Source organism: Dendronephthya gigantea, unplaced genomic scaffold (genome assembly GCF_004324835.1).
Source record: "Dendronephthya gigantea isolate DGI-Jeju-01 unplaced genomic scaffold, DenGig_1.0 000000F, whole genome shotgun sequence".
Classification (NCBI taxonomy): Eukaryota; Metazoa; Cnidaria; class Anthozoa; order Malacalcyonacea; family Nephtheidae; genus Dendronephthya; species Dendronephthya gigantea.
The window spans coordinates 2,525,314-2,540,840 of NW_021163010.1; the positions used below are offsets into that span (position 1 = coordinate 2,525,314).

The 15,527-nt window shown below is 36.5% G+C and overlaps 2 protein-coding genes across 3 annotated transcripts; both read right to left on the reverse strand.

The window, feature by feature from the left end:
- Positions 1–133: 133 nt before the first annotated feature.
- LOC114518975 lies at positions 134–9,526 on the reverse strand. Its single transcript, XM_028539029.1, has 18 exons — positions 9,357–9,526; positions 8,796–9,000; positions 7,323–8,445; positions 6,644–6,893; positions 6,281–6,507; positions 5,932–6,033; positions 5,463–5,621; positions 4,963–5,197; positions 4,507–4,608; positions 4,285–4,359; positions 3,639–3,896; positions 3,369–3,513; positions 3,189–3,287; positions 2,745–2,931; positions 1,088–2,502; positions 663–873; positions 491–527; positions 134–325 (listed from the first exon to the last, which is right to left on the reverse strand). Exons 1-18 carry the CDS (start codon positions 9,420–9,422, stop codon positions 134–136), a joined length of 5,088 nt encoding a protein of 1,695 aa, XP_028394830.1. The 5' UTR covers positions 9,423–9,526.
- A 594-nt stretch (positions 9,527–10,120) lies between these two features.
- LOC114519081 (disks large-associated protein 4-like) lies at positions 10,121–14,917 on the reverse strand. 2 transcript variants are annotated; one of them, XM_028539149.1, is made up of 7 exons: positions 14,655–14,917; positions 13,866–14,435; positions 12,746–12,837; positions 12,504–12,581; positions 12,272–12,361; positions 11,460–11,685; positions 10,121–11,305 (listed from the first exon to the last, which is right to left on the reverse strand). In XM_028539149.1, the coding sequence occupies exons 2-6, from the start codon at positions 14,203–14,205 to the stop codon at positions 11,461–11,463; spliced, it is 825 nt and encodes a 274-aa protein (XP_028394950.1). In that variant the 5' UTR covers positions 14,206–14,435; positions 14,655–14,917; the 3' UTR covers positions 10,121–11,305; position 11,460. The 2 variants fall into 2 exon arrangements, with proteins under 2 accessions (XP_028394950.1, XP_028394942.1); XM_028539141.1 differs by having other exon boundaries at positions 10,121–11,685; positions 14,655–14,916.
- Positions 14,918–15,527: the final 610 nt, after the last annotated feature.

Genomic DNA, 15,527 nt, shown 5'->3' on the forward strand with positions numbered 1-15,527 from the left:
CTGATAATGACTAATATTCATAATATAACATAATATTTTGTATGTAGCTCATCTTTAGTGAGCACTGTGCCATCATCCTCAGGACAACTAGGATTTCTTCTTTCCAGAAATTTATACATGGATACGGTAATCATTATTCAGTTTTACCTTCTGGCAATAAATCGATGGTGTTTTTAAAGCATTCAAGAGCATCGCCAGCAGATTTTGTAAAAGCAACCGTCTTCTTAATGGTTTGTAATTGCAATAGTTGTTTGATACTTTTTCTCTCAGCGTTGCCCAACGTTACTGATTCCAACAACTTCACTAGTTCATCCTCGTGATTGCTCTGCATTGGAGGATAGAAATATTGAACATACAAGTTTTCTGTGCGAAGGAAAAATTAGGGAAAGTTTTCGTTATTATCCCCTATTATGCAAATAATTCAATATACTCAATCATGAGCCCAGAAGTAAGCCCATTAAATCTGAACCTCTCTGAACCAAAAACTCACCTCATTTCTGTCATTCATTTGCTTTTCTTTTTCTTTCCTTATTAAAATAGTGAAAAACTCGCGCTAAATTTCAACATTGTTACGTGTAACAAAATTTGAAGGCATGCATGTAAGTATGAAAAGGTATACATTCCGTGGTGTAGAATAATGGCTACAATATAATGATGGCTACCTGATCTTTTTCGTAGAACGATTCAATGTTTGGTGGTGTAAAGTAGTAGCCATTGCCATATTTTGAAAGACAGCTGCCTTCTCTGGGGATTTTGACCCATGACACAAAACGAGAGCATGACAAGTTCGAGTTAACAATATTGAATTGTAACAAGGATAAAGATACTGTAGAGATGAATTGAATGAGTCCAAAGCGCTTGTCATATCTTTATCTAAATATAAACAGCATGAAAAGGTTAGATCACTTTATTAAACAATTATGTATACATACCCCTTTTAGTATTCCAGTTCTGCCTGACGGATTTCTATACTGTAAGCTATTGCATTCACAGAAGAAATCCGTCGGAGAAGAAATCACTATACCTCCTCCCCCAATTATCGTTCTAGTTAGGCCACTGACCCACCCATCGACTTCCAAAAACTCACCTTTCTCGATCGTTCCATCGAATATCCCGCCGTTCTCATCCATTCCTTTTCGTTGATGAAGTTCTTCTTCAGTTTGATCACACTGTTCAATATCACGAGAGGATTTCGTAGATTTTCTTTTTATTTCTTCCCGTTCTTTTCTTTGAGGTTTAGAAACGTCGAATAAAATATCCCTCTCACAATCCTCCTTGGATTTTGTTGAACCTTTAGAGGAAACTTCTTTGGTGTTCTTCCTGGAAGAACGACTGTCTTTTTTGACACCTTTCAACCCTCTTTCAGTCGTTACATCATCGGTCTCTTTCCCTGACGCAAGCGGAGTTTGTGGTATGCTGCTCATTACCTTTCTCGAAGCAGGTGTTTTCTTCGATCGTGCGAGTGATGATGGTTCTTCGGTAGTTAATATCCGCCCATTGCGTGCTTTTTTCTTAGTCTTGCTGTCAACAGAGGTGGGGTGCGAGGAAATGTTTTCTACACGATCCTTCTGATCCGTAAGGATGTCATCACAGAATAAAACATCGAAACATTCTTTCTTACTATTAGTTAAACCCCGTCTGGACTTTCTTGATGGCTTCACAGGTGTAACGGAAAGATCTAGCGGCCACATTTCTTCAGATACATCAGCAACGTTTGTAACCAGGGGTGGAGCTCCACCCACAACCTTCCAAGAATCAAATCCATTACTGCTCGCTAAGACTTGTGCGACTCCATGGAGATAATGAAGCAATGAAGTTGACATCAAGTCTAACAAAAATGGATCACTCACAATGCCTTGAGCCCATTGAACCATGTCTAATCCTGCTTGCACATTTGAAAGTAGTCGAGAGTAATCACGTTCCATTAAAGCATTATCGGCGTCTAACGCATAGGTTTTTAAACAGCTTTCAACGAACACAAGAGAAGCAATATCGGCCTTATCAGCGTTAAGTTCTGAGGTAACTTTCCCACTTTGCTTTGTTGTAGCTTTAACACGTTTACCTTTAGCTTTTGTGTTTCTCTTCCCGTCAGGGCAAGGCAGCTCGGCAATTGACTCGTCACAATTAGTGCCATATGCCACAGCAAACATGCGCTCCTGGTTTACAAGTGCATGTCTATACAGTTTAACTGAGTTCTGACGTAGATCGTGCGACAAAGAGACGGCTTTTTTAACTTCAGAACCGTTGCCATTCAATTTTAAATATTGGCAGTAACAATGATACAGCTTGATGTAAAGTTGAGCGTATGATACGCTCTCGTAGCTACCAAATACAGAGTCCTCGTGCTTTTCCACCTCAAAAATGGTAGTTTTATTCACCATATCAAGCAAGGACACATTAGGTTTTACGACACCTAAAGCATCTTCCAAATAAGCCTGAGACATCTCAGCCATATCCCAAACTGTATACAACTCTGCCAACTCAAGAGTGAATAGAGAATATCTAAAAAGATAGCAGAGGCTCAAGTTTTTCTCTCACGAATCACAATCTATATCATGAGGCCGATATAATGCTGTGACGTAATTAACTCTATTGTGCAAGTAATATCAGTCACAGCCTCAATTAGTTCTTAAAATCTAAAGGAGGGACAAAACACGGCTATAGAAAAGAACGTGTAGTTACATAATTGGTTAGGCAAGAGAAAGGAAGGTATCTGAAATACGTTCACTTGACTTTCAACCCACCTTTTCGCAGACAAGTATCGTTTGGTAATCTTCCGACCGTCTTCAAGAAAACGCTTTGATTCTCTTAATGCTCCTTGAAGCAAGTACACTTTACCGATTTCGGCATAACAACAAGACAGTTCTCTTAACAGGGACCAGTGAGACAAGAAGACAACACGTTCTTTCTTTGGGTCGTTCAGACCAGCAACTAGGTAAACAAAAAAAAAATGGCTGATAACAGATTTAAAAAAATGCGGTGCGAAAATTAGGACTTTTCTATGAAACACGTCAAAATTAAAAAAAATGGAAATATTCTGAGACTGCAATAAGGACCACTGTATTGTTTTATTCATAATTAGACCTTAAAAAGCTACAGAATCATGAAATAAAATTCTAGTCATGTAGTGAATTTATATGTATATAGCAAATTAGTTAGTGAGCAAAATATAATACCATAATACTCACTTTCATTGCCTGCGCCATTCTCTATAAAATGTTTCACTAATGTGTCAACATATTTCGTCGATTCAGACAAATAATCAAAATAGTTGGAATCATCAGTACCTAAAAATCATAATCGACCAAAACATCGCATTTGAAACGCACGCTAGAGAAATTAAATAATGTTCACACCAAGACACAAACCTTTAACTTTGAAAAGAGGAACTGGGAGTGATAAATATCTAACGCACAGTAATTTTGCTTTCAAAAGCAAAAACTGCATTGTGATTCCAGAATTTTCCTTCGCCTCGTTGAGAACAGCTTGTACAAGTTGCCATCCCTCATCGTGCTGAAAAACACAAATTTTCATCAACCGACTGTAAACTATACCGTCCAAGCAGTACTTAGTAAAAGTCACTATATAATTGTCAGAATTGCAGTAAATTAACAAGAAAGAGATGTTTCACATCTTACCAATCCTTTGCACAGAAAAAGCTGACTCTTTGCAAGCGAAAATGAATATCTGGTGCTCGGGCGAAAATTTACCCCGAGCGTTGATAAGATTTCGTCGGCCTTGTTGCGCAACAGTTCAGCAGCAGGCGTATTTCCCTCGTCACATAACGCCTGAATGGCCAGAGAGTTAGCGACCACCACCGTTTCTAAGCTTTCGTCATCACCACAAAGAGTTGCAAACGTCGCCAAAACAAGCAACGTGTGAATCCGAATGAGCGTCTAGAAGAAACACATAAATCACACACTGTCAGCTTTTAGACTGGAAAATACGGAAAGATGGGCGTATTTCATTTAGACCAGGAACCGGAGCCTAAAGCGTGAGAAGTTTAGTTGTCCACCGCGCAGTCGATAACAAAGCAAATATATCTTTTCGAGTTTCACCATTCACAGCTGTCGCTCAAATCTATTTAAATAATAAGTGCATGTGCCTGCAGGATCCATGCAGATTTATTCATGGCCGGGGGACGGACCTTTATGTATAAAGTCTCTGAAAATCGTTTACCTTAAAATCACCTAACATACCATCCTAAAAAGACAACTGAAGTATCGCATTCTACTTTCCCGCAGGAGAAAGAGTAAGCCATAAAAATAAAGTAATATTACCTACCAAGTTAAGAAAACCGTATACGGAAGAGGCGATTTGGAGCATCCAGCATGTCTCACTTTGGGAACACACACCAAGCTGTTGAAAAGCAAATTAATCAGATAAATAACCAGCTACTGGAAGAAAATACGGCGGTAAAATCATGTCGCTCTTGCATTTCTACCAATTTTATAAATGACTATTCAATTATATATTCAATATTAGGCCATAACTGAAGATAAATACCTTTGAGTTCTTTTTGACACCTTCAGTTATCAACTCAGTCCATTCGTTCACCGCCAAATTTAAAGCATGCAAGAAGTCTGGAGTCATACTCAACGATTGTGCCTATAAATTGGAAAACCAGTTGGGAAATGAATTGTAGTAAATAATTGCGTATGAGTTACTACGTAACTATGGCACCTCAAAGATGTGACTGTGGAGGTTTTAAAAGACTGAGACAAAACTTCGTCCAGTTCTGCTATTCCAAATAACCGAAGGTCAAAAGTAAATTTCGGTACGAGCTAAGTTTAACATACATCATTTTACCATTGTCAGCTTACACAATGTCAACAGCAAGCGTGCGTGGTTAATTTGGTGGTCCATGCAGGTTAATTTATTTTAATTTCTCATATATATATATAAAACGTTATTATGTACATCAATAACTACTAAACAAAAAAAGCAAAATGATTTTTATACCTTCTCTAAATTAGCAGCGAGATCATTGGTAAGTCGCTCATTTTCCTTGCATGCATCGTTAGTGCATTCCTTCATATCCTCCTTTGTTTGCTGCACAGCGATTGAATATTTCAAAATAAAGCTCCAGAAATAGGCTGAAGCAAGGATATCTTTAACCTTGAACAATCCCGGTTGTTTATGCAGCAGCATTTCATTGATATCTTCGATTAGATCTTCGCAAAAGAGTAGGCCATCACTGCGAGTGATTAATACATTGCAAAGGAATATTTTAAATGAAATTCTCCGCGGAATATTGAAATTATTATATTTTAATTAATACGATTATAACGGGGATTAATACGATTAACAGGAATGGTTGAAAGGTCCTTCCTTAGAAGGAGGCCGAAGAGCACGGTATTATTGATCCCAAAAACTCCCGAGGAAAATCCCTATCCGGAGGACAGCGCTATCAATGCAGTCTTCGTTTAACTGCCGCCTACATAACAGTTATATGACAATACCTTATGCTGGAAATACCATCATCCAATTGCACCGCCATATGGTACATTACTTTCACCTTCTCCAACCTCATAAGAAAAGCATTCGTCTCATCCTCCAATCCCAGGTAGAGATTCAAGAGTTTTTCAACCACACAAAGTTGATCAAAAGGCGTGCAGTATCTAAAGCAGCAAATGAATAGCAAAGCAATAAATTAGTTTAGAATGAAATCCTCTGTTGCATGTGATTGAACTTTCAGAGTTTATCAATCCAGGTAAGCTTGGGAATTATGAAGTTAACAGACAGCGAAATGCATACCATACGCATGAACCTAGATATTCTGTAGCCACAAAGGGTAGGGCTGTTTCTTAGTCAATCAGGCTGATCGAGTTTTGCATGAAGTGAAGATGTCATAAGTTGGTTTATATATATGCTAAATGCCTCGTGTTTCATCTACTAGCTTAAATGTTTTTACCGACGAGAAGATATTACCTTTTCTTCCTGTAACATTCCAACTCCATTCTGAGGAACGCACAGACTTGTTCTTCTTTAAGACTCGGGCCATTATAATCTTTGCAGTTATCATCTAGATTGCTTAAAGTGTGCGGCAATAATTAGTATCTAGAAACGTCGACAGGTTTTCCTCCATTTAAGGCAGTTTTCTCTCTGTAGACTATTGTTTCTGCTAGCACAAGGGCGCGAATCTCCTTTCAATCCTAACATCGTTTTAACTCAACCCCTGAACTCACTCTAACTCTATACATAAAGTTTTCACTAAAACGTTTGATAATGCATACTCTTGCAACAGAATAGCAAATTATATGTCAAATAAAAAAATTACCATCGCTGAATTTTATGAACATCTTCCTTATCATTCAGTTCTTTGATAGCGTTATATTTCCTTTTTGACCATTTTAATACATAGTCTGACGCTTTTTCATCAATCTTATCATCAATAGACAACATATAGTATTGACAACAGAGGCCCATAGTACGTAATGATTCCAACCAATGACCTTGTTTTTTCAAACAATCTGACAAAAGCTCGTACTTATTATGCAGTTTCGCCTATATCAAGCAAACGCAAATACATAGACGTAAGTTTCAAAATCAAATAAATGGAGTTCACACTCGACATGCGCTGTGCGCAAATGAGCCAATGCAAGTATTCAAATGACGTACCGGTACGTGTTATACAACTTACCTTTGAGATTGCGTTTGATTCCTCGGAATGCGCAAGATACCACTTGGTACCTGCCTCGCACGCTAAACGCGCAAGAGACGACGCGTCATTGACTTGACTACAGTTGTGAAGTATTAGGCCGATGTTGAAAGCGAAGAAAGCATAGTGACCATATTGATCTATTGCTGCCGGTGTTTCTTCAATCACGTCATCTATTGTCTTCATTCCTTCGATCATAATGGCAACATAATCATGTTTCACTCCATTTTTCCTACAATAGAATTAATTAACATCGATTACGAGTCATTTATATGTTCCAAAGCTGGCTTCTCACATTTTTATCATTACAACCGATCAGTACATTATTAGCTAGCTAACAGGGTGGGGCAATGGCAAAATATCAGTCAGTCAAAACAAAATTTAGGGTTAAAGATGATATGCAAAAACATCTAGCAGGGCAGCAATACTGTAATTCAGGGGCCAGTTGTATGAAAGCCGGTTAGCGCTAACCACGGGATAGTGTTTTTTTCAATCGCTCTAAAATCGCCCGTTTTTAGCTGAAACTTTGATTAAACTTTAGCGTTCTTAAACTGACCATCCTATTTGATAATTGTTGGTTCCAAATCTGAAATTTTATTGCTTTTCGAGCATTTTTTGAAAGGTTGAAAAAGTCACTATCCGAAGGATCGCGCTACTTTACCTGCCATAATACGACGTTTTTCCGGAACCACTGTTCATTTTCTTTTCAAGGACTGTACTAATAAGGTACAACATTGCAAGTTTTGGTTGCACATTCATCTTCCAGGTATTTGTGTTTGATATACACTGATCAACTGTCTTCTTAGCTAAATGACTTTGAATACTGTAGCACACAAACAGAAGATCATACAGAGCAGACAAAATCTCTGCAGGGATCTTAACCAAATTATTCGAAGTTGTTCTGAAAATCTCACTGAGTGTGCATCTTAGATAGTCCATTGCAAGATGAATTCGACTCTCCATATACAGGTTTGAATCCAGGCTTCCCATTGCCTCAGTTGTGCTGGCTAAGCGTTTTTGAACTGCATTCCATTTCAGATCAAGCTCATACTTGTGGTTATCAAGCTCTTTCACATTTTTCAAGCGAAAGGACAAAGCACATAAAAGGATTTGAATAGTATGTTGAAAAACACTGAATCTGCTTTCACGACTTGCATTGTTCTTTGCATCCGTTTTGACAAGGCAATTGAAACTCTTTACAACTTCTTGGATATGAGATGGGGTAATAGATAATTCACAGCAGGTAATACATAAATCCTCTAGTTTGGAATAAAGTTGTACACTTTCTGAAAGCCCACTATCCAGTAATGGTACCACATTACTTAAGATACTGAGAAGAAGGATTTTTCCTTCTTGTCTCTGAGAAGAATCACATACTTCTAGTTGAAACTTCTTTCCTGAAAGCAAACCACGCTCAATGATAAAATCCACATCCTGTTTAGCAACAAATAACAAATCAATAGATTTTTCTCTTAAAGATAATGCCAGAAGATTCCTCTTCAGTTTGTCCATGGTCTTTGGGAGTTTAATAGCAGCATTCCATAAATGATTGGATAGTTGTTTGCACAATCCTTGTGACTCTTTAATAATATTATCATGTCCTGATTTCATCACCGTTTGTGTTATATTGACAAGAGAACAGGTAATAGGAACCAAATAATTGGTGCAATCCTCCTTTAAAGCATTAATGATTAAATGGAAAAACAGTTTAGTAATGGTGGAAATTGATATCTCAGGTGGCAAAACAATACCACTTGTAATCAATTTTGACAGTATATCAGCGCCTAAAAAATAAAGTGAGTTATTTAATTAGTGCTAAACATTCACATTATCCCACTAATTATACTTCTGAAGAACAACCCAATAATATTTAAAAACTTTTTGACTACAGGTCTGTTATTCGTTGACAAGTTTGTCACCCTTGTGAACTAAGATCATTAAGGAGGACGAAGATTTTAAGACATTAAATCCAGAAACAAGGGAATTCAAATCACTCCGGCAAGATAAAAAACAATTACAATTATAAAGGACTACAAACTAATCTAATTACTAACATGTGTTTAATACCAAATGAACTATAGTCAAACACACAGGTTTATATTCACGCACTGAGGTTGTATGTAAAACCACTTACCTAAAACAGCACATTTAAAGCAATCCTCTTGAATTGGATTTCCATTTTCTTGCTTCCTCCGCTTGGACAAGGCTTCAACACAGCATCTTAACAGTTTTATACAGAAAGCACCATACTTGGATATCTTTTCATATCCAAAAGCCTTTTTTGCCATACATTTGGGGCTCTCATCTCCCAGGAATTTCTCAAAAGGAGCTGTAAAATTCTGCAAAAAGAAGTCACCAATTAAGAAAACAAAATTGTTCGAAACTTTAAGGGCTAATTTTTCAATAGATGATAAGGCTGACGACAATATAAGTGGCTGATTTATCTAAAAGGATGTTGATGCTCACACAATCCAATCTTGCTGGATGAAACCCACTTTGTATGGATGTTTTATAATCTTTGACTTGTATGTATATAGGCAGTTATTCCATACGTCCGAAGTGAAATGCATCCGACATAATTCGATCTTGTGAACAGAAAACCTCTGGTCTTCAAATAGTGATATACAAACAGAGACATCCTTTTCTAAATTTAATAGCGAACAGCTTACATCATTTTATTTTTTATACAACGAACCTTCAAATCCTGCAATTGGCGGCACTCTCCTTTCAAAATTTTTTGTAGAATTCTTTCACCCTCCATTTCATCTCACTATGGCTTAAAAATCATTACATTTGGGGTAGGCATTTTCATCCAAACAGACATAATCGTACTGACTCAGAGACCGTCATATTTTGTATTTTTCATGTTCTTTCAAGATTGGCGCCAGTGTTTCCAGTATTTCTTCTCTGCAATTCCTCTATTCATATGTGTAAATTTCATTGTAAGCTTCGCAAAGCTAATTTTGTTTGAAATCACGTGACTGTATGCAAATGACGGGCCAATCAAACAACCTCGGGCGTTATTTTTCTTTCATGGCAACCGAATAAAGTTAAGCTGTGCTGCCATCCTTTTTTAGCACAGTCTCTACACTGGACTAAAAACATTACTGATATCCTTTTTATGTTGCATCTGCCTGTCGACTGAAACCTTTCAATCAGCCTGAGGCCATTGCAAACAACCGATATAATAACTGGGACTGACCATTGGAAAATTCTTTTAATAATAAAGAAACTATTGTACTATTAGGCCTTTGGCTATTAACAGCCTTATAATAAGGTAGCTAATTTTGTCCGAGGAAAATATGGGCTTAGCCCCTCCCCCAAACACCCACGAAAGGGGCAGATAATAACGCGACCTTTCGCCTGGTAACTTCGATTTGTTTGTAGGGCATTGACGCAAAATGCCCTAACTAAAATTAAAAAAACTCAAATTATAAATAACAATTTAATAAGTACTCTCCATAAATACAATTGTTTAATATTTTCTTTCAATACGAGGCTTGGAATAGGCATACCTCCCCAGCATCGTGTTCGTTTTTCATTTGCTTCAAGTTTTCATGCAAATACTCAATTCTTTCATTTATATCCTCATAAATTAAAATCTTCTTAAAGAAATCACGCAATTATATTAAACATAATTTGCATACGAAAATGAGGAGGTCCATACCCATTTAGACCATAAAAAAGGATAGGCAACCATAGCAGTATCTTCCCAGATCTTGGCACTCGTTTTTATTGGATAAATACTTATTATAAAGTAAATTCCGTGAGGTTGCAATAATTATTACAATGACAATATGAAGAAGAAAATAAGAGCAATTTTCAATGAGTTGCCTATCCTTTTTCTCTACAATTCATTATTCCTAAGACAGGTTTCGCCAGGAAAGACTTGATACAGCGAAGTCATCAAAATCTTAACCTCTTTAGGTGAAACAAGACCATTTAAACAGGGCCTTTTTCGCTGGTAAAATTTGTTTCGGTAAAATTAACTTGTGCGTAAAACCACCCTTATACAACTTCTGTACTTATTTAAGAGTTTTGGCTTCTGACTTTGATACAATACAAACAGCTTAACTCTTCTTCTACAACTAATATACCTACAAATTTTCATATCATCTGATAAAATTTAAAATAAACTTCATAATATAGATATTTGACAAAAACAATGTCTTTTGAAACGGCTTCCCAAGAGAAGCACAGTATAAATGCTCCTCCGTTAAGAGCTGTGAATTGATATAGGAAATTGTTACAAATCAAAACCCTAATTGTTAATTGATTAATAAGATTAGCAAGCTAATTATTTAATTACAAAAGGAATACCAAATGGTTTTCCATGTAGGATTAAGTAATCCACGCGCGTAGGATGTTGCGAGACTTTCGGAAAGCTTTATAAATTCGAGCAACATCCCAAGTGCATATATCACGCAATCCTGAACGAGATTCCTTTTATTTGGCTTCCACCAGTCACTGTCATATAGTTAAAAATGTTCACACGATTAAAATTAACCATGCATGATGCTGTAAAATGTTCTATTTTTTGTTTGTTAGTTTCGTTGATATTTGTACATTAAAACATGCGAAATTGCTGGTGCTACAGAGCAAACCAGTTGACGTGACCACCCTTGAAATATGGACAGTGTAACACTAACAAATAGAAATAAGATTCGTTTCAAGATCAGAATTAGAATGATGGCAGATCTATTGGTAGATCCATGGAATGATTCATGAATCAATCGTGATGCTGACTTATACCAATATGACAGTAACTGCATTGGGCTGTCTTATAGTAGGCAGTCACCTTAAGATTCAGATTTTCTTGGCGGAGTTGAGCAAATAATGACATCGCCATCATCGCTAGGACTTTGTACAAGTCTTTTTCTTGCTGCTTTCTTAGCTTCCGCCAGGCGTTTCCTTGCTTCTTGTCGTTTTTTAGCGTCTTCCCCTCTTGATGCACTTGCTTTGGTTTTTGAATTCTTTCTTTTCGGAGACGTTTTGCCGTCCTTTAGAGTTGGATTTTTCGGAGTCTGTCATAAATGATTATATTATCGTGTCGGTTCAGTTTTTTTGGGGTGATTTACAGTATATTTACTTCCATAGAAAACACAAAAACGTGCGAGGTGCGAAACTCATCGAAAATTTTTTGAAAAGTTGGCACCACAGTCACAGAACCTTTATGTATTTTGTATTATTTTAGGTTTCAAGTCAGAGAAGCGTCAATATCAATGGACGTTGGTTGGAGGTTGGGAGACGGCATGGCTGTGACGCTTCATAATGAAAATCGTGGAAAATCTCTTGAAAAGTTTTCAGTTTTAAATATTTTTCAACATTTTTGTTGGTGCATTTATATTTAGTAAGTTCGCCAGCAATTTAGAGATAGAGGTTTTAAGTTATGATGTGGGAACACACAACAATTGCAGTGTATTATACATTTGGTTTATTTGGTGGAGTGTATTTTAGCAGCTCTTTTAATATTTTATAACAAGGGTGTTAGTGCCTAATGGGGGATGTGAAATAAATCAATCTATGACATTCTTCATGGACAACAACAATAAGTAATGCTTTTCTTAAACACCTGAATTTTTGTACACTGCATGAGCCAACACAGCTTACCTTGGTGTGGTCAACTACAGGTTCTACATCAATCCAATTGTTTCTCCTCAATTTTTCAATCTTTGTAAAATGGGAATCAACATCCACAACCTAAAATAAATGTTGTTACAAACAAACACCAAAAGGAGCAAGAGCACAGCCATTGTTGGTCACTTTTTGGGCCATAATTGATCTAATTATCTACTCCTACATTATATTTATGGAATCATAAGGCTAGAAGTTGAAAACTAACCTGAAGCATAACAAGATCCCAAAATCCTTCTAAATCTGTTTTAGTTGGTATTTTTCCATCAGCAGAAGCTATTACACCCTTTAAAAACAACAGATGTAGAGCTGATGGGTTTATCATTTTAAATTTCATCCAAATTGTACAAAAACACATGTGGGAGACTATAATTTGATAGAAATTACTGCAGGCATTTTTGTTCGTACCATGAGCTAACACAATTACAATCTAGGTCACAGTTTACTTACTGAATTCAGATCACATAAATCTTTGAACTGTTTGAATTTGCTTGACAAAAGAAGTCTGGCTTTCCCAGATGCAGCTCGTATTTTACCTTTGACTGAGAAAAAATAAATAATTATGGATTCAGTATGTACTCTGTTGTAACATCCAGGCTGTCACACTAGGTTGTCACCAATTTAGGTTTTTTAGGATCCTTTCCTGATATGGAGATGCTATAATAACACTCAGTACTAAAACTACTCATGGTGCAATAGTAAAAACTGAGAGATTAAATCAGACGAAATTCTTCCTGTAATGTAACCTAGGCTTAATTATGGACCTTTTATTTTTTTAAATTTAAAAAATGATTTAGTTGGCACACTGTAAATATAAAGTTAATATTATGTACATCAGCCTTGCCATTTAAGGTTTCTCCTTGACTTGTCAAGGCACATTCTGTCAATCAGTTTGCTTGTTTTGGTATTATGATTCACCTGTGTCATCATCATGAATATGATTTTCATGAAAGGTTAATGCTACCATAGGCGGCCCAAAATTGCATGAGAAATTTTTTCAGTAATTTGTCAATATCTTATTACAGTATATTGACAAATCACCGAAAAATTTCTCGTTCAATTTCGGACTGCCTATGTTTTTGCTAGCAATACTGCCAGATTGCAAACTGCTAAACCAGTCTTGGTGCATGCAAAATATAAAATTGTCAGCAGCAACAATAAAGAATGAAGTGGTGGCTTAGACATTATTAAACAAGAAGTTCAACATATTCTTTGCATAATCAGACAACAATATTTGATGTTGTTCATGGAAATAGGTGAGTGTTAATTGAAGTCTACAAGAGGTGAAGTTGCCAAGAGATGGTCACATTCAAAAAATATTTATCACTTTTGAATTGTTGTCATGCGATTATTGCATTCACAGAGAATATGGATGAATTGAAGGACTTTGTAAATTTTCCCAATTGTTGTCTAGAATTCTGAATTTGCTGTACACTTTTCACAAAAAAAGTAAAGTAACAATATATTATACTTGAAAGGTAGAATAAGCAGAATAGCCATGTGAGATACTCCATTTCTCAGAACCACCATACCCTAAAATTAAACTAATGAAGTAGACTTTAGAGCATACCTTCCTCAGGAGGGCTATTCTCCCACATTTGTAATTGGACAGCAAAACATAATTTTGATATTCTTTGTTCCTCTTCATCAAGTTTTCTGGCAAAATAAACGCCACTACTTTCTTCCCCTATATAATTATCTAAGTCTCCATTACAAAGAGATGTAGCACTGTTCTTTGGTGGTGTCTTCAAAATTCTTGATCTCACAGAGAACATTTCATCTCTGTTGCATGTTGGCGAATTCTCATTGCCATTCGGAATAGATGATGTTTCATCTTGTGTCTTGGCCATTGGATAGAATGGATTTTTGCTCAGTACTTCTTGACCATGAACACAGACACAGCCATTCATGACAACTCAACAATTACTTTCTAAATAGCTACAAATTGCGACCACTGAACACCAATGGACACTTGGCCAAGACTTCGCTGAACTTGAATAAATTGAATACCGTATATTAGCTCGACTTCCTTTGCGTTTTGTAAATAGCCTCCAACTGCTGATTGCTTTTGATCTCGATAAATGTTGTTTGACACGTATATTTGTTTCCTTCGTGCGAGAAAATTATCGTAGTGAAAAAGCTGGATATAAAAAAATAAAAATCAATACTCGCGTTGTTGAGAGGCACGAGACACGAGTCATTTTGTCAGTTGTATTTTTTATAATCACATATTAATGTCACGAATACATAGCTTAAATCGATAAAATTTTCAAAATATTCAAATAAACGCATACTATAACATATAAGAGATGACAATTTAAACTATCCTTGCGTATTTTTGTTAAAACAGCATACTCACCGGTTTTTTTCCGATTCGGTCTCGTCACGATGAGGTTCGTTCAAAAATTGTATACTTTGAAATCAATTAAATACTGTGTTATTGTAATCGGAAAGGCTGTGTTTCGTGGTTAAAAATATAACCAGAAGTCTTACAGTAATCGGTGAGATTGGGAGCAAAAATAAAATGAACAACGATGACCACAGAAAATATATACCAATGCTATTTACAATTTGCTCCAGTGGTTGTCGAATATAGTCGATGTCGGAAGAGTCCGGACAAATATGATGTCATCGTCATGTCAAGACCCCTCCCGCTTGTTGACTAAACAAAGAATTGTCGTAACTTTCTGGGAGGGAAAATGTGTCTTTGTTTTAGGGCTCTTTAGGTTACAAGCACTCTTTTCTTGGGGGAAAGGTTTTATGGCAGTGTGAGCCTGAATAAAAATATTAGCCTGAAACAATAGCCACAAAATAAACAGTGTATTTCTCCAAAAAAAATATTTCGGATATGACGAAAATCGTAACCCCCCCCCGGGGACACAGCTAACGGTTATGAAATTGGTTGGCTGGTGCAATATCCGAAACACCATTTTATTTCAATCAAACGCATACCAAATTTTGAATGAAACAATTATCTCGACCGTTCTTTCTCGATTCGTTTGATGAATATTACAAAGTCTGTTTTATTATTTTTAATCCTTCCTGTCTTATGGTGTCATAACATGTGAAAAGGGTAGACATCTGATGAACCAATCAAATCAAGAAATTCCCGAAGAGAGGGTCAATCTCATGATCTTAACTTTACTCACTTTACCTTCCCATGCACCATGCACCTGTACGTCTAAACAAGCCCAGTGTTCAGTTTCTTGGTTTAGGGTGAGTCATCTGTGGT